The sequence below is a fragment of the Plectropomus leopardus genome, chromosome 10 (assembly GCF_026936395.1).
Source record: "Plectropomus leopardus strain MGB_pleo_1.0 chromosome 10, ASM2693639v1, whole genome shotgun sequence".
In the NCBI taxonomy this organism is placed as follows: Eukaryota; Metazoa; Chordata; class Actinopteri; order Perciformes; family Serranidae; genus Plectropomus; species Plectropomus leopardus.
The window spans coordinates 4386187-4405876 of record NC_142185.1 but is presented as its reverse complement, the minus strand read 5'-3'; the positions used below and the strand labels follow the sequence as shown (position 1 = coordinate 4405876).

General features: G+C 41.6%; 1 protein-coding gene across 2 annotated transcripts in view; it reads right to left on the bottom strand.

Annotated features, from left to right (window-relative positions):
* Positions 1-19690, bottom strand: part of gli2a (GLI family zinc finger 2a) — a 114078-nt gene that overhangs the window by 8505 nt on the left and 85883 nt on the right. For both annotated transcript variants that reach the window (XM_042494559.2, XM_088082863.1), the window contains 6 exons: positions 11976-12177; positions 10464-10662; positions 7431-7541; positions 6789-6929; positions 2424-2573; positions 325-489 (listed from right to left, as the gene is read on the bottom strand). In XM_042494559.2, the coding sequence (XP_042350493.1) occupies positions 325-489; positions 2424-2573; positions 6789-6929; positions 7431-7541; positions 10464-10662; positions 11976-12177 (968 nt within the window). The remainder of the gene's footprint in view (positions 1-324; positions 490-2423; positions 2574-6788; positions 6930-7430; positions 7542-10463; positions 10663-11975; positions 12178-19690) is intronic.

The following is a 19690-nucleotide window of genomic DNA, read 5'->3' as shown; positions in this document are numbered from 1 at the left end:
TCGGGTGTCTTTTTTTTCCAATTTCCCATGCGTAATTATGACTTTGGAGGGCCTTTCATGTGCTCGTAACTTGTAAATACAGTTAATACGATATTGTGTGTGTAACTGGTTAACAGTCCCCCAAAATCTACAATTATGTCTGCTGTGTAAATCACCTGTGCTATTTGAGAAAAAAGCCAAGGGGGTGAAATTTGTATTTTATATATTTTTTTGGATTCATGATGGCACCCCCTAGTTTTGCATAACTTGCACTACACTAAGCACTAAGCTAACGGTGGCTCCTGCTTGGTAAATCAGTTGATTGATGTGTGTGCGTTGGCATACCTCATTAGAGTGTGTGCGGTTCTGGTGCTTGGCCCGGTCTGAGGCGTTGGAGAAGGCCTTGTTGCAGCCCTCATGTTCGCACACATATGGCTTCTCCCCGGTGTGGGACCTGAGGTGGGTCTTAAGGTTCTCCAGGCGAGAGTAAGCTTTGGCACAGCCCTCAAACTGCAGAGAGACGGAGATGGACAGACAGACAGTGAGACTGAATGCCTCGGTGCCGTGTTGTTTTATGTGCAGCTGGGGAGAGAAAAGAGCTCGGCAACAACAAATGTAATCTACGGTTGGACTGGTGCCCACCTACTGTGGCATGCCACACAAAAGCAAAGCAGCCCTACACTTCAGTAAAAAAGGGCTATTATGCAAAATATCTAAACTGAGTGTGAGGTTTGGTCGAGCTTTTCGGCGAGTGTGCTTTGTTGAGACAAAGAGAAGTCTGTGTTTAGCCTTTGTGTTCACTTGTACTGTACAAGCTATAATTTGGTATTCCTTCTGAGCAGTCATTGTGAACGGAGTTGGCTTTGAAATTAAAAGAGAATCAAATTAGACTAGCTCAGAAATTGGATATAAAAGTCAGAGGATTCTAAGTTAAAAGACCAGACTAAAGGGGAGTTAGAGTGTTATGAGAAGATGCATGTGGGATTTGTGCAGAGAATATACAGCCTGGTCTTAATAAGGACCCTTGGCCCCGCGCTTGTCTACAGATTTTAATTACACGCCCACGCTGTCAATCAGCTTTCTTCGCTCTCTCCTTCACAAGTCATCTGTTTTAATGCATTCACAAGAGCCTACAAGCGAGCTTTGAAGCCCAGCAAACAGGCCCTCAATTTGATCTTCACACAGCAAATGAAGCTTTCAATAAAGCCCTCATGATTTATCAACATGGAAAATATCACTGGTGCTAAGCACAAAGAAAATCATATGAGCAGTTCTTTTTAATTTTTATTTTTTGGAGGCAAAGGGAAGAGTTGGCTGAGAAACATTCTAGTTCTAGTTCCAGTACTTGGTAAACCACTTAACCAGTCAGTTAACCCTTAAATGCAGGATGTTGTTTTGTTTTTTTCCCCAAACATTCCTGTATACTTCGGGTCTTCAGCAACCCAGCACTTATAAAGCTGTATATTAAAAATAAAATGCACCTATTTTTTTTAAAAATCATATCAACAACAACAATAACACAAAAAATGTGAATTTTTGGAGAGTACTACTCAGTCTGTAAAGATGTGTGTAATGCCAGCGATACGGCACTGCTAGCTTAAAAATACAGATAAACTTTGCAGATGTAGTAGCTAAATCTGTATATTGAAAAAAAGCAACATTTTTCAGCAGATATCTTGGCTGTAACTAAACTGAGCAAGCTGAGCATTTCTGTGTTTATGTCTGAGGTATTTAGTTTGGGAAAGCCCAGGTATAGCCAGCCCAAGTATAAACTCAAGTTGGAACGTGAAACAACAGTTGCACAAGCTTTTTATTTTGAGCGCTAATAGCCCCTGAACATGAATAGATTTTGATTGTATATTTTATTTTATTAGTAATAGTTGTATAATTGCAATATTACCACAAAAGGGCATGCTTTAATGTCGTATGTGGTACTTCAGTGATTACTGTCCACAAATGATGTCAAAGCACACCCTCTCGTGTGATATTAACTTTGACTCTGGAGTTGTTTGGTCAAGTCTGAGAAAATAACTCTGATGATGTCACTGTGATGTCATCAGGGTATATAAGCTTGGGCTCTGAGACTTTACATTTTTAACCAAAAATCTGCATTCCAAGTTGAAGGTGTGGAGTGTAAATAGACGTCCAGTAGGGAGATTTAAACAAAAGCAATTGTTGCATTATGGGAAATGTAGTATCCATTCCCTGTAACTAAAAATCAGGATATTTCAGCCTCTGCTGCCTTTATTTGGAACATTCTTTTTTTTTTTAAATCCATCTATCCAAAGTCCATCAATTATAAAAAGACAGATGATATTGCTGAAGTGCACTTTTAAATGCAGAAATCAGTCTGTGAGTCAGTTGATCCTGTGGCCAGTCAGTCAGTTCGCCAGCTAGTTACTAACAGTTCACTACCCTTTTTTGCAGGAATACGAGGTTCTTACTGTGCATTTATGTGGCTTCTCCCCTGTGTGACGCCTCATGTGGACCACCAGCATGTACTGAGCCTTGAAGGGCTTCTGCTCCCGTGAACACTCCTGCCAGCGACACACAAACTCCTTCTTCTCTCCATGGATGTGGTCGTTGTTGATGTGCTGTGGAGAAAATTTCATTCATGAAAATCAGAACAATGCAGCACAACATGCTTTGTGATACAGACACTGAGATTTAAGTAAATAGTAGCTACAAACCAACACTATGTGTGTATTGCTAAAAACGAGTCAGCAAATTCCTGTCTTTTTTCCCACCATTAGATTCTACACACACAAACACACACACACACACACACACACACACACACACACACACACACACACACACACACACACACACACACACACACACACACACACATTGTAAGTGATGGTGCCATCCATTATGGCTGGAAGTTATTATGCATCTGTCAACAGGAGACAAAAAAACTATAAAAGCATGTTTTGTTTTTTCAGGCTCTGAGTGTTGGTTTCTCAAGGAAGAGGAACTTCCCCAGATCCCAGTAAAAGTGATCAGGAAGAGGATTTTGTAACCAACTGGTGTTTAGCTTTCATCCTCCTTACTTTAAAGGGATTCAGAAGTCAGTGAAGGACATGGTTTCCTGTGTGATGCCTAAAGTCCAGGTAAAGCAAAAATAAAAGCATGTAATGAGCCTGTCAAACCACAGAAAACTGCCCAACCAAACTTGAATGATTAAAAAAAATTGCAAAGTCAATAAAAATTAGATTTCAAAATGGTGAAAAGCTAAACAGAATTTTTTGCTCTGTAAAGCTAGCGTCGTGTCTGCTCTATTAAGCTACTTGTTAGTCTATTAATTCGCTGTGGCATCTTAATTTTTATAGAGCAGTAAAGGAATTATGATGTCTTTGAGTTTGCTTTTTGGCCTCACCAAAAAATCCTGGACACAGAAATGGTGAAAAACTGTTCACGGGTCCAACTCAACAATGAAGCACAGTTCCCTTTTTATTATTATTTTTATTTATTTTTTCTTTTTGAAAAATATTTACTAAATTGCATAAAGTGTTTAGAAAGGAGTCCTTGTTTTTCCTTCACCTGGACTTTAAGGTTTTTTTTAGCCAGTATAGTAGTGTAAAACTTTTTTTTTGTTGTGTTAAAATGAATAATGTGCACAGTTGGAGAAGGAGGCAGTCAGTTATTCCTACTATGAAGAGTAGAATGTCAGAGTTCCTTCAGTTATCTTAATTAAACCCTCAGACCGAACAGGTTTTATTGAACTCAAATGACAAATACACACATTTTTTCTTTGCAGACACACTTAAAACTCTCATCCTGTGCACCACACGCAAATATTCACACACCCAGAGGAACCACTTCATTTCCTGAGGACATCCAGGCCCCCGGCACTCCACTGATGTGGTCACCTCTCCACCAGCGAAAAAAGCAAAGTGGTTGGCTATTCTGCTAAGATCTATTTTAAGGTGGAGGAGAAGGAATGGAAACAAGCGGAGGCCTCTATTTTCAGGTTACACACAACTGTGAATCCGTAATTTGGGGCCTCTAAAAACCGGATTACGTTTGGTTTAAGCAGAAGCCAGAAGAACCCACAGGTGTGTGGTTGATTTTTGCTGATATGAACCTTGTGTTAAACCCTGGCTGTGCTTAGGGAGATGCCGTCAGGAGTTTTTGCAGAAAAAGTGGCTATTACTATGGTAGTTGGTTTTTGTAAAGTTCATAGAAATCAGAGGCCTTAAAAAAAGCCCACGTCCTGTGAGGATTTAAGAATGTGTCAGCCTCATGTTGTCCATCCACACCCAAGATCCGACCAGCGATCCTCTGTTCGCTAAATGCTGGCAAGCTCTCACAGAGTCTGCAGCTGGGGAACTGGAGTTGGGGCAAAAGTTCTTAAAGGTAACTCTGGTCCTGACTTCCTATCAGTCTCTGGGTCTGTGGACCTGACACATGCCCCTCCTGCCACGGCTCTGAGGGGACTGACAGCTGCTCACAAAGTGGAAAGCAAGAAGAGAAGTTGGTGGGAAAAGGGGGGAGTATGAGGTCCCCTAACTCCAGAGCTCCTGGCATGACGATGGATTTATGGCCGGCCCTCTGGGCTTTAGGGGTGGGGAGTGTTAGAGGTTAGGGGTTAGGGGTCATGGGGCTGAGGGTGGGGGGTGGGGACGGGGGCACAGCTGCAGGGTTTGGGCTTGAATTTGGCGAGCGCCGGCAGGCTCATTAACGTTGCGCGTGTCAGCCTGACAGGAAAGGATCAGTTACTGGACAGTTTTCTGAGTCGACTCAATCAGCATGGATTTAATGAGCAGCAGAAGAGTCGTTTGAACTCTTCACTTTTTAATCAATAAAATGCAACATTTCTGATGGCAGAGTTTGAAATTAGCTGTAGAGAAAAAGGTGCAACTAAGTCTTTGACTGAATAGGTGTCAACAATATCTGTCAGAATATTCATCCCTATGTTCCCAGGGTCCTTTATTACTAGCCAGTGCTAGCATTTTTGGTCATATTTACCAATCTTTTAAGAATATTTTGTGTTTTGGGGCGCCCAGTTGCTCAGTTGGTAAAGCAGGTGCCCCATGTACTGAGGCTATATCCTTGCCACAGCGTTTGCGGGTTCAATTCCAACCTTGGCCCTGCATGTCCTCCCCTCTCATGCTTAAACTGTCCTATCTCAAATAAAGCCAAAAAAAAGAATTTTAAATTATTTTTTTTATATTTTGTGTTTTGAATATATAAACAATGAAAACATTAAAATAAAGAGCAGATCATCTGTTTTCACACATGAAAAAACATTTTTTTCTAGCTTCTTCCATTCCTTTTTTTATCAACACATGAAATTGGGCATTTTCATCAATCAATCAATAAATAAATAAAAATTAAAATTTGGACAAAAAGCGGATGAAATGACATTTAAGTAATTTTCAGGAGCCAAATCGATTTCATATGTACATTTTTTGTTTTCTTTACTCCTCTTTTCTGATGTCAACTTGGAGTGTACAAACATAATATTGAAAATATTGTTTGAGGTTAAGTGGAACTATAGAGCAAAACATTTTGCATTAAATATCAGTAAACACCACAGCCTTTGGGACAGTCCCTAAGCAGACGGTGGTGTTCTGTGGTAGCTCTGAGCAGTGAACAATGACGATGTGTTCCTCCCTTGTTCCCTGATTATCTAAATAAGCTACTAAATATGTCTTTTCTTTTACTTTTTAAAATAACGGGTCTGAAAAGCCGCTAAATAGTGATAAGTTGGCAAGTTTGTGGCCCTGTCTTCCTGTTACCCTTGTTCGTTGGTTTTTGGACACAGAAAAGTTGTTTTATTGCACAACATCCATAACAGCACGCCCTAGATTGACGAAATATCTGGCGGGGAAGCGTTGTGCTGTAAATGTCGAACAATCTTGTCACTGGCAGGGAAAGTGTTAACGAGGACTAAATAATAAAGTGATACGGACATTTCAAATGCAGATTCAGTGGTAAAAATCTCATTCAGCTTCTGTGGCGTTTTCAATGTCCAAAGGCCCTGACACACCAAGCCAATGGTCGACCGTGCAGGTTTGTCAATCAGCTTTTGTTGCCTCAGTTACTGCTGTGTGTGCCGCACTGTCGGTCTTTGTCATCTTTTCTTCCACTGATTCAGCATATTGAATCAGTGTTTCATTGGCAGTTCAGCTTAGCACACGAGAAGACGAACAGAAAATGAAATGAGGAATATAAAAGAGAAGGTTAAAATGAAGAGGTAGTGAGGTCGAAACAAACTTGTTCTATTAGGTAGGATTGTTTTTCTTCAGCCATTGAGCTGTTTAGCAGAAATGTTTCCTGACAGTTGGAATATTATTCATAAGCACACGGTCAATTTGCTTTGTTCTTTCAACATTTCAGCGTTGTGTTGTTAATGCGCTAACTTGCGTCATGACGGTCTTCCGGTTTCCCTTTTTTAATGACAGTTACAAATGACCGCCATCTGCTACTATGGAGGTATTTCCTCTCACAAAGGTGAAGAACATAAATGCTGGTTGGCCGTTGGTTGTGGTCTTTGTGGTGCGTTCATGTGCAACTTTTTAGCAGAGACACAGGCGACGTGACACCTTAGTCGGCTTTGTAACTGCTAGTTCTTGGTGTGTCTAGGCCTTATAATCAAGAAAACAGTCTAACATCAGTAGAAAATAAACTGTAGTCATTTCAACATATTGACCAGGGGAGACACACATTTCAGCCAGGGGAAAAACATTGCTGAGAACATAAAAACTCGTTGAGAGGCCTCCTTAATGTGTCTTATTAAGAGGGTTTTAATCTGGAGAATGTAGGACCCTGGGAACACAGATACTAAGCTTATCACTCACATGAACAAGTTGGTCCTGGGTGTCATACTCCTTGGTACAGCCCTCCCAGTGGCAGTTGGTCTCATATATGGCCTCTGGCTCCTGTTTGCACTCATCTTTGTCCAGATCATCGCTCAGGTCCAAGATCCCCCCACTGTGGTCCTGAAGAAAGGGTACAGCACTTTGTCAGACCAGATGTGTGTATCCGTCTTTTATCTGAATCTGTGGTCAATATGTTCCAGAAACATTCTGTTCTGTTTTGCATCTCTCTTATCTTATCTGTTTCTTAATCATAATGAGTTGTTGCTTGATATCAATGCATGGCAACACCTCTTGTCATTGATTAAAGCTGCATTTTTGTTATCTATAATCAGTTAAAGCCAAATTTGCAACTGCAGTTAAAAAGGGGAGTATTTTTCCACTGTAAGTAGCTGAAGCTCTAATAGAGATATCTAAGTGACAAAAAAAAATAAAATAAATAAATAAAATCCATGCAGGTAATTAGGATTTTTTGAAGGTCATAGAGTAAATTCTTCAACAGAAGGATCGTGGTTTGGAATGTGTAGTGCAACCTGGGTGACTAATTTCTAATGTTGCATTTGTTTTTTGTTTTTCAGGATATAAGATTCTTTACTTATGCCACATAGTTTTAGATTCTCTTGCCTGAGAGGATGGTGAGATGGGCAGCGGACCCTCTGCTTCTGTCTTAACCTTTGACCTCTTGGTAGTCAATGGGTTGACTGTGCTACTCACTGCTGGGTCTCCACTGGCATTCTGAAGGACAGATTAGGGCAGAAACAAGGTTGAAGAGACACTTTTCTTTTAAGTAGAAAATAAGCAGAATAATAACAACAAGAGTATGCACTTGTGGAGTTTCTTGGAGAAAAATAGGTTTTCGTCATTCTTCTGACTGGACTTGGGCGGTATCACTGTATTACTGTATACCAGGGTATTAAAAAGGTATGTTTTTCAATGCCGTCATATATACAGTAGTGCACAGCGAGCACCACCAGAGTTCAGTCTACAGTCTCTACTGGAGGAACAGGCAGCCGAGCTGAAAGACTGAGCTCGAGCAAGAAGTTACGGCCAGCAACAGCAGATAGAGACTATGGAGAATGACTAACGCCAGCGATACCCCAGCGATATTTCAAGAGGGTATGGAGGTATGAAAAATTTGAAGACGCCCAAGTCTGTGGGCTAACTTTTGTCATTTATGCATATCATTTCTAGGAAACTTCTCTCCATTTATACCAACATCCATCCACTGACCCAACAACCTACTCATTCATAATCTATCAGTGAATCATTCCATCACTCCTAACATACCAACCTTTCATCCATCCATTAGCCCTCCCACTCATTCCCCTATTAATTTATCCATCCGCTCACTTTATTAAACCGCCAGATTCCATGAAGTCACCTCATGTCAGCGGCGGAGGGGGATCAGATAACCGAGCCAAAGAGATACCATGCAATTGTTTTTGGCTCGATGGCCAGTTGCAAAGAGATGTGTGGAGTCCTTGTTGCACCAGGCGCAGCAGCCCATAAGTCAGACTAGGACCCGCCGCCGAGACTAAACAGTTTAGACTGCTCTATGATCGCCAAAGCCGCAAGGAAATATGAAAGAAGAGAAGTTATTGCCCTCGGTACAGAGGGGGAAGGCGGCAGGGTTTGGGGGGAGTAGGGGTCTTTGATCTGCCAACAGTTTCTTTAGACGACAGAAAGACAAAGACACACAAGGCCTGTTAAAGCGCTAATGGAGATGAAGGAAAGAAAAGATATTAAATGTAAAGCAGCTGATGAATTATTGTGTATGTGTGTGTATTGAAGTTTGTTGGAGCGGGTCCAACATTGGAGGGGGTCTCCTAATCCCACCCAGACTTACAGTGCAGTTTGGCATTTCTGGGGGCCTTGATGATTCATTCAGCTGGCCAAACACCAAAAGGGAAATATGGTTCTGATCACTGCTGAAATTAAGCTGAGTGTGTATTTGTGTATGTGTGTGAAAGGGGGGGGGGGTGTCATGTTTGTGCGGAAGTGTATGCATAAAGGTGCATGTATACAGTGTACTCTTGGATGCTCTTAGCGTGGTTCAGGAGTGCTGAAAACGAGCTGGAGGCAGCTGATAGCAGTGTGAGGTGGAGTGATTCACGGAGTGGGGAAGTTTACATTACATTACGCTGTGGTATATACAGTGGGCTGATAAAGAGAGACGGAGGAGACAGTAGGAAGTAAGACAGATGGAACTGGGAGGGAGCCTCCTGCATATTTCTGACATGAGACAATTTATAAAAAATACTTCATTCATGACAAATTGTAACTTTAGGCTTCACTTCAAGTATAGGCCTTAACTGTTGACAATTTAGACCATAGATTGATTATTTTGTAATGCATGAAGCAAAATGCCTAACATGTTGATTCCAGCTCCTCAAAGATGAGTTTTTGTCCATTCAATATACTCTTTTAGAACTAGCTGTATTTAGAATGCCTGTTAAAGGCGGGATATAAGGCTGCTACGCCGCCTTGCCATTTTGTATATATGTATGTATATATGTATATTTGTACAAATGTTATTGAACTGGATGATGTAAATCACAATAGTGAAATGAGTCATTTAAAAAAAATATTTACTGATTCACAGACATCTCTTTCCTGATGTAAGTCAATGGGGATGAGTCTTTCTTGACTGTGGGATTCATGTAACTGATCCGCACAGGTCATTCCACTTTTGGCCACTACGTTGGGCGGCTGTGGCTCAGAGGTTGAGTGGGTCATCCTCTAATCGGAAGGTCAGTGGTTCAATCCCCAGCTCCTCCGGGCAACATGTCGAAGTATCCTCAGGCAAGATACTGAACCTCAAATTGCTCCCGATGCTGCGTCATCAGAGTGTGAGTGTGAGTGTGTGTGAATGGTGTAGCAGGTGGCACCTTGTACGGTAGCCTCGTCCACCAGTGTGTGAATGTGTGTGTGAATGGGTGAATGTGGTCAATAAGACTAGAAAAGCGCTATACAAGTATAGTCCATTTACGAAACGAAAAAACAAAACAAAACACCAGATCTGTTAATGCTTCGTGGGCAGAATTAAGTATATACCCGTCCGCTTCCTGTCCTACAGCCAAACCAATAAATTTAAAATGGTAAAATAAAATGTGCATGGACAATATAAGGCTGATTGGTCCAGTACTATATGAGATCAGCTCCGGATAGACACACTGAACCATGATCCCCTGCAGGCTTATACTCTCCCAATAACCTCCCTCCAAAACAGAAATTGGCGAACATGAACATGATGTCAGACTGAATGAGAAGGCAAATCAAAATTGCAGTTCAGTCTGATCACCAGGTTATGGAAAACTGCCAAAGAGAAAAAAAGAGAGATGTCTCCAGAAAACAAATCAAGATATCCTTGTAAAACTGTGATGTCAATACTCGCAAAATATCTGTATAGCTCTGATAGACATTTATGAACCTTACATTGTTCACATGGTCAGAAATCAGATCTGTCACTTAAAAGTGAAAAATAACCCATTTAGTTGAAATATTTGAGAAAGTGTCAGTATATTGTTTACATTACACATCCATAAACGTAATCTACGGACAGAAAGATTGGAAGTGGAGGTGTAGATGCCATTATATCTGTGCACGTTATACTTATACAAGTGTAACATCTGAAGGTATAAATACTCTCACTGTTACCTGGTTTGTCTCAGAGTTGGAGCTGTTGTGGGAGGCGGACATAGGTGAAGCAGTGAGGGGGTGTTGGCGAGCCGAGAAGGAGGATGGCGATGGTTGAATGAGAGGAGGCGTGTGGCCGAAGGCGTTGAGACTCCTCTGCTGGGACAACAGCTGCTGGTATGCCACGGGGTTGATGGGATGAGGGAAGCTGAACGAAGGACTGAGCAAGAAGGAAGAAAGAAGTTATGAATGGAGACTTCTGTCCAGTGGCTAACATGCAATGACTAAACCCACACTTGAATCATTAGAATGAGTCCCAGCTGATGCGCACCAAATTGTCCTTTTTTTGCCACATGGGGCCTCACTGCCAAATGATGTTTTGAGCTAATACTCACCATGTGCTGTGCTACTAGCATGCTAACAGGATGCCAGTAGAATGCTTTTAACATATGGTGTCACCTCACAGTGTAAACTGCCTACATACTGATATTTTTATGATAATACAATAGACTGTATATACAGGTGGACGACATGACAGTTCCCCAAAAGTGGAATGTTATAATCTGGATTGCCCCCTGGTGTCTGACTGCAGTATAGTTCCTAAGGTCTGTCCCTCCATGTTATTCAATGGACACAGGCCAAACTAAAAACTCAAAGTACACGCCAACTAAATTTTTCCCAAAGATGATTTCTGACACTGAAGGTAGTTCTCATTACCCTGATGTTTGTTCAAGTGTTTGTTTTTATGATAAGTTCGGTTTTATCGAGTTATTAAATTCTACAAAAAGGGCTTTTCCGCCATGATTGACGGCTGTGACAGCCAATCAATGCGTTCACATTCAATTGTGTATTTTTAATAGTTTTTGGACAAAAATGTAACTCTGTGGCACAGAGGAATAATAAAACATTTGAAAAGTATGGAATATCTTTTCTTGTTCTCGTACCTAAAACCAGGGTACTCAACCATTGGGATTTTATAAAAAAGGGGCTGTAGGACACCCAAACAACAGTATCTCTGCTGACTGGCCAACTGGCCTGGATTTCAACACCTTAAACTGCAAATTTCTCAGGTGCTGGACAGGTTGGATTTGTTGCTTTAATCAGACTTCTAAATTCATCACTCCTAAGGGTTCTTAACGGGCATGACTCGCAGATAATGTCAAAACTAACAAATACTGAAAATGTACCCATCCCCTAAAGGATTTTGGCCTTAAAAAATACAGAAGGGTACCAAAAGGGTAGTACTTTTAAAAGTATATGTGTTTAAAATACTACTTATCATTGTCAATGGTAAATCTGTTTTTTGGATTTCAGTAAGAGAATTACTGAAACTAGATACCAACAGTTTTGCTTCATTAAATACTGTTGCAAAATCTGGCAACCCTCTGCAGACCATGCTTTTTTCATGTACTGTATCACAAAGATATTATCTCAACAACTATGTATTCTCAAGTATGTACTATATGCCTGGGAATGTGCATATATGCTTGTTTGTAATTAGTGGATATGTATGCATGATCACTGTTTGACTACCTGATCCCACCGACTGAAAGGTGCCCATAGGAACTGCTGGCAGCCGAGCTAGAGCGGGAGTTGTTGATGTAGGCCACCAGGGAGTTGGGTGAGGTGCGGATCATGGTCTGCAGGTCAATGCTGGCATCTGACAGTGGGGAGATAGACAGTGCCCTTTTCCTGCTCAGTCGGGGTGTCAACCGTGGGCTGGAGAAACGTGATACTGGACACAGACACAAAGAGAGGCAATATAGACAAATGAAAAAGAAATCAACCGCATGCTAAACTAGAATTAGTATTAATGTCTGTGAAAACTGGATGCTTTACATACATCTTCCCCCCGAAAGCACAGAATATTGACACAATTTTTAAGCACATTGTCAAGGTGGACACCCAAGATTAGTGTCACCAATACAGTATCGGACCTTCTGTTCATGAGATATGATGATGAGTTAAAGGTTTTTGCAGAACATTATGACCTCACAGTGAAGCTGGCTTTTGACCTTTTGGAATAACAACGTCATTACTATCTTTTTTCAGCCTTGGATAAGCAGGCGACAATAGATGGATAGATGGACTGATCTTTATATACTATAAGACATTTGTTTGAAATTTTGACACAATTAGCGTATGGATTATTGAGCTTTGGCCAAAAGCATGTTTGGTGAGGTCAAAGTGACCTTGACCTTTGATCTTGAATTACTAAAGTCCATTCTTAAGTCTAAGTAGAGGTCTGTGCCAAATTTGAGGAAACTCCCTAAAGGGCCTTGTTGAACCATTGTATTCATGAGAATGAGAAAGAAAGCGCTGCTGGAGAGAAGGATATCTGGAGTGCCTTGCTCAGTCTGCTGCCCCGAATATGTAGACGACGATAGAAAAATGGATGGGTGACTGGATGTTCTTGAGAAAACATGGTAATGAGAATGAGACGGATGCAAGTTGGCCATCACCCCTTGACCATTAAAATCTGATCACTTCATTGAGTGCAGGTGAACGTTTGTGCCAGATTTGAAGAAATTCCCAAGGTGTTTTTGAGACATTGTGTTCACAAGAATAAGACGGAACATCACAGTGAAAAAATTGATTCAGTTAATTGTTTAGTCCATGTGAGTATTTGTACCAAATTTGGAGACATTTTTTCAAGGTGTTCTTGAGATATCGCGTTCATGGGAATGGAGCGGATGGACAACCTGAACGCATAGTGCCATTGACTTGTCTATTGCCAGTGCGGAGGCATAAAAACATATGTATGATGTCTTATGTGTAGTATTAAAAAGACCTCAGACTCTCCTGTCATGGCTCAGAGTCAACAGATTGGAGTACTAATGTGTAAGTACCTCATACTACCTGCCCTCAATGGAAGCCAGCAGTTTCCCCGGCCCATGTTCGAAGTAACATTCAGCCCGAAGCATTGTAGTGGAGGTCATAGCCATGCTAAGCTACACTCTATCTCCTCCATCTCACTCTCTCTCAGACACATACACACACGCACACGCACGCACGCACGCACGCACGCACACACACACACACACACACACAGCTATTTAAAATTCGCATCCTCTTATGCATAATGAATTGCCCCCAATCATTCTCAGTAATTACCCCGATAGCAATCTCTTTCAGACCGCTGTACTTGGGCAAGTTAAATGGAGGCAATTTAAACAAATTGATCTCAGAATACCATTAAAAAGAACAAGTCTGACTCACAAAGGTAGAGTTCATGGCCTTCTTTTAGACCTGGTTGTTGCTCTATTTACTTCTCATAGAAAGCGCAAGAAAAACGACAGGGGGAAGTACTTTCCCATGGAGAGAGAGCTATTTATTTTTCCATACATACTGATAGTCCATCATTCACGTGTATTTATTTCTTTTAAATGTCACAGGCTCCCACTCTCACAGAGACAGATGACTTGCTTGGGACCAACAGGTGCTGCTTCACAGTGTGAGGGGACAGAGAGCAGACCTGGCAATGTGTCTTTGTACACGCGTGTAATTAGCTCTTATAGCAGACATCATCAGAGGCGCGAGAGGCAGGAAACTCATAATAGGCCCATCACGACTCACCTAAGCACACGTTTGCTGCATGTCACTGCTGTCAATGTGTAACCAATCCCCAACTCTTGGCTGGTGGGGCTCACAACCCCTTGAGCAAAATGAATCCAGGCACCGCCATAATCACCGCGCCAGACCTACAGCCATAAAGCAGGATCTTACTTCCAAAACTATTATGTTTGGAGGTGGCGAGTCGTAAAGCCGAGGCATATGCACTTAGTTAAAAGGCCCCCGGGACGGTAGACGGCAGACGACAGTAGTGAAGGGCTTGGAAAAAAAAAAAAAAAAAAAAAGGCGGAGATGATAGAGATGTGTATGAAAGAGTTGGCAAAAACAACAAACGGTCCACAGGAATTTGCCTCTTTAGGGATAATAAATAAATGTGTCATTGTTGGTTAACCCTTTAGAAACTGAGTGAACTGGCTTGATTTCTTTTGGGAAGAAGGCAATGAGCAACAAAAGAAGAGATTAACCCCAAATTAGCAAGAAATTTGTAAAAAATACAACAAAATTATCAGAGGATTGATTAAAAAAACAGGAAAGTTGAAAAAACAACGACAACAAAGGTATGACCTGGAAAAAGTTCTTAAAAAATTCGAATAATTTTGTAACATAATTTTAAAATCAATTATGAGAATTAAAGATATAAAAGGTTTCTAGAGCTATAGGCAACTTAGATGTAAGACTTTTAAAGACTTTTTTAATGTTTCTAAGGTTTGACTCCCTGACGAAGTGTGTTTTTAAGATTCATCATGACCATGCCGTAGAAATAAAGGTGTTTTAACATTTCGAGAGAGTGCCATGGAGTTCTCTTTCTTATTTTTAAACATGGGTGTTATTGGTTCCACTATCCTCATGTTGTGATCTTAAAGCAAGAGCCATTTGAGAAATTATCATTATTATTATTATTATTATCATTATTATTATTATTTTTAAAATTATTTTGAGATTTTAAAATGCAGTCGAAGAGTTTAAATAACCTTCTTCCCTTGTCTTTGCATTTTTAAGACATTTGATATAATGCTTTGGGTTATTTTAAAACCAATTAAAACCTTATTTTTATGTGAATAGATTCAATGCCTTTGTAAGGATCACCAGGAACCCTGGATATAGTTTTTCCCTTGCTTTTTTCTTTTTTCCCTAGACATTTTCTGTACTTTAAAAAAAAAAAGAACTAAAAAAAAAACTTCTAATCCAAGTATCTCTTGCAATTCTTAAACATTTCTCACCAAATTGCTCATTGCACCCCACTGGTTTGTGAAAGAAATCGCACCTCTTTGTTCAAAATTCAAAGGTTTACATACTTGCAAAAGGCATCTGAAAACTGCACAAGAAAAGTGATGTTGCTTCAGGTTTCAAATGGGAAACTACATAGAGGAGTAGGGATGGAGTAAAAGATACACAACACAAACACACAAAAAAAAACAAACAAAAAAAAAAGGATTGGTGGAGAGGCTGGCAATGAATGGGGAGATCATTCTGATAAGCTGTGCTCTGCTCTGCACACGTTGTGCAGCTGCAACAATTTTTGCAGCGAGGCGAGCTTGCCGTGTTGCTAACAGATTTAATGGGAGATACATGTATTAATATTCCCCTTTATAAAGCAGGAAACAGGCCTTGCAGCTTGGTGGCCTGCTAGCCTGGCGCCTGCCTCACCCTTCTGGGCACTGTGCCCAAATCCCCGCCCTCTGCCTCCATCATCAAACCACCCCCTCCATCCATACATCAACCTCAGCTCAGAAAAATTCGTAATGCCTCCGGCAGCAAAGTTTATATGCCTATAATGTCCGTTTTTCTAAAGGTGAGGTGCAGACAAGCTAGTTTTGTTCAGCTCAGGGTTGTCACAATAGATGTCATTGGTCTAAACTAATTTTACTGATTTCACACAAACATGTACTCACTACTCTCACCGCTTGGTAAAAGAGTGTTTTATAGGTGGCGGTTATAATTGAAAGGGTGAGCAGGTTCCGGCAGGGAGTGAGAAAACAGATGTTGCACAGGCCATGGCGGCACAGCAGTATGTGGTAATATGGCATGTGTGTGTGTGTGTGTGTGTGTGTGTGTGTGAGAGAGAGAGAGTGTGTGTGTTTCTGTGTGGGACTGCATCGTGGGCTGGTTGTAATTGTGGGATCTGGATTTATATAGAGGGTCATAATTACAGGCGTTGCAGTGCACATTGATACAGTTAAGAAAAAAAATATATTAAAAAGGATGGGAGAGAAGAGAGTGTGTGTGTGTGTGTATGATTATTTTAAGCATTTGCCTCTTCTGTTTTAACTTTGTGGAAAATGAAAGCACTTTAATTGGAGGGTTGTGCTAATCCCCTGGAGCAGCTAGCTCTTGGTGTCACCGCGGCTTTGAGCACATGGAGCGCCTTCTTGAAGGCTACGCAAGAAGGCTACTTCCCTAATATGGCAGAGGACAAACATGACCAAGTCCTTTACCTTTATCTCATTCTATGACTCAGCATCTTAGCATCTGCTAATTTTGCGCACACTTGAAACAAATTGCCTAATTTGATCGGTGATGATGCTGAGGTTGGTCACAGACAAAAGGAGAAGCTTTTTCAGATAGAAACGATGAGATGGACGTAGCAGCAGGACACAGCCTCTGTACATGGGGCACCCGCTTTATCCACTGAGCTGCCAGGCAACCTGTATGTCACAACTTAACAAAAAGTAGAAATGATGGGTGCTGAGTACTTATATTTTGAATTTCTTCCAAAAAAAACCAAGGCTTTCACAATACATAAAATCATTATGTAAGCAAAGTCCTGTACCCGGCACCCACCCTCCAGCTTGTTCACCTTGACCTTGTCTGGGGTGAAGAGGCCTCAGCAAAGTCCCACTCCATTATAACACCGCCCTCATTACTGCAGTTTGTGCTTGTGCCAGCAGGGCCCCAGGCCTCCACATCTTCAGTTAGCAGAGCCACCCCACAGGCCAGTCAGAGTTGAAAAATGTTTATTTTCCTTGCTAAATCTCACTAATACTAACACTGTGAATTTTATTAGCGAGGGTGCTCGCGCTGAATCCTCTATGAGCCCCCAGTGTCCAGGCCAAAGCCACCGTTGTGTTGCCCGTGTGTTTATGTGCACACTTCCACCCATGTGCTCACAAACCAACATATAGTTAAGTGTTTGTGTATGCAGTCTGAGGGGACTGCACCCCCCCCACCCCACCCCACCCCCACCCCACCCCATCATCCCCACCCTCAACCCCTCACTCCTCACCACCACATCAGTACACAAATCTATCTCCCTCATTCCCTCTGCTGCATCAACACTAACATCTTTTTACTCGAGATGGCAGACATTTACTTTGGCCGCTGCTTTTGTCGTGGGAGCTTCAGCGTTTTCCCGCAAGCTGCTCTGATATTTCTCTGCCCACCCAGCCCTTCCATACCTGCTCGCTCATATACAAACAGCCTTCTCAATGCCGCCCAATGTCAAACACCATAATGTGACTTTATTTATACTTACAGAAGTGGTGGTGTACCAATGCTAACTGTGCTGTCATGTCTTTTCACTCATATTGGAATTAATGTCTCTCTGTCTTCCTTCTACCAGGGTGCAGAGACCAGCAGAGCATGGGTAAATGGTTTTACTTTTTTTTTTATCCTTTCCCACTCTCTAAACAGTATGTGGAAAGACTTTTCTGATAAAAACAAAGGGCATCTAGTCTAGTCACCTCTTCTCGTATTTAGTTCTAAATGTTTAAATCATGTTTTCAAATGTAGAAGTTTGAAACAAAAGGCTAATGGTGCTGTAGTCAGGTGCAAGATTAGTGTCACCAGTTCAGCATCTAACCAAATGTTTCTTCTTCTGCTTCTGAGCTCAGTTCAGTAATGGTCAGAAAAATGCTTTTGCAGAGCATTATTGTATTGCAATTAAGTTGACCTTTGACCTTTTGGATATAAAATGATTTTGCTTCATCATTTTATCTGAAATTCTGACACAATTAGTGTATAAATTCTTGAGTTAACCACAGGTTATGTGACATCACAGTGACCTTTACCTTTAATCACCAGACTCTAATGGGTTCAGTCTTGAGTCCAACTGGACACTTCAACAAGGCATTCTTGAGATATTGAGTCTACAAGAATGAGATGGATGCACGGTCACAATAACCTTGACTTTTGATTAACGAATTCTAATAAAATCATTGTACATACTTCAAATAAACGTTTGTGCCAAGTTTGACGATATTCCCATAAGGGGTTTTTGAGATATTGTGTTCACAAAAACAAGACTGATGAGGTCACAGTGACCTTGACCTTTCACCTATGACCACAAATATCTAATCATTTCATTTTTGAGTGTAAGAGGACGTGTGAGAGAAATTTGAAGAAATTCCTCTGTAGGAAATCAAGCCGATTAGTCAATCCGCAAAACAAAATCATACTGATGCAAATATGATTTAAGAAATATTTGAACCAGCTTTTTGATTTAAGAAGAACTAATATGATCCTAAACCCCTGGCTGGTTTAGACTGTCAGATAGAGAGAAAGAAGACAGTAGTAGTTAATGACTTGTTGAGGTTTATATTTGTTTAACAGTGTGTCTTTGGAGTGAAATGTATTTTTGTTGTTTAAGCTCTGTTTGCTGATCTTAGTCTCCATGCCACTTTATTCTAATAAGGACAGGAGATGACTAATGTGTGAAAAACAAGCCAGATGCCGACTTACAGAAGCAGCCGAGCGTTTCAGCGAGGCCTTTACAGCCGCTGCTAACACCGTGTTTGTCTAGCAGTCTTGTCCATCACAATGTCATGTGGCAAGTCTGCTGGAGGAAAAGCCAGCAAGCAGGTAATGGATCTTTACACAGCAGGAACAATCAAACAGCCATTTTGCTGGGTAGGTCTATGGCGGTCTGTAGCTGTGGAATGGCATGATGTTTAAACGTTTTAGTCCATATATAAAGGAGAGAAATTCCTGTGTTTAAGTGTCCGACTTGAGGCATGCCCAACAGTAAATCCTAAAATTCATAAGTGGAACAGTAAGACCTGCAGCACTGATAAATCCCCTGACGCATGAGTTCACAGCTTTTCCACCAGTGCACCTCTGCACAGCAGCATTCAGTGTTTCATGGTTCGACTGTAAGCCTTGCACTTCACTCATCCAGAGGATAAACACGGGTAGGAGGGGGCAGGCGGGTGAGAAGCCATACTATGGGTTCACTGAAGGCCCCAAGATTTTGCGGTGGGTCTGCTGAATATTAGTGCATAAATTGATTTTTAATATGGGTTGTATCTGCACTGCCTTCCAAAACTAACGGTAAGGGATAAGGCACATATTTGCCACCTCTGCCACTCCTCCTCCTCCCACGCTCTGGCAGTAAATGAGGTCTTTGATTCAGACTGAGGCTGCCCGCGATGGCCATTAGCTGGCCGCCTTGGTCAATATGGGCCCTGTGTCTGGAGGCCGCAGTGGAAGAGCCTCCAGACTGGCAGAGTGGCCCAAACCTGACCACATCACTCCTAGCGTGGTAGAACACTAAATAAAAGCTGCCGGGACGGTGGCAGCGCTGCGTTGGTGAATGAGGGAGGATGGGGGCTGTGGCTATTTGAGCAAACAGCCTCGCCAAACAAGTGTGGGCAAGGCAGCACGGCGGCGGTCAATGAGGTGGTTGGAGGTAGAGGAAAAAGGGGGGAGGAGGAGGTCCCTTAACTCCCCCTCAACTAACC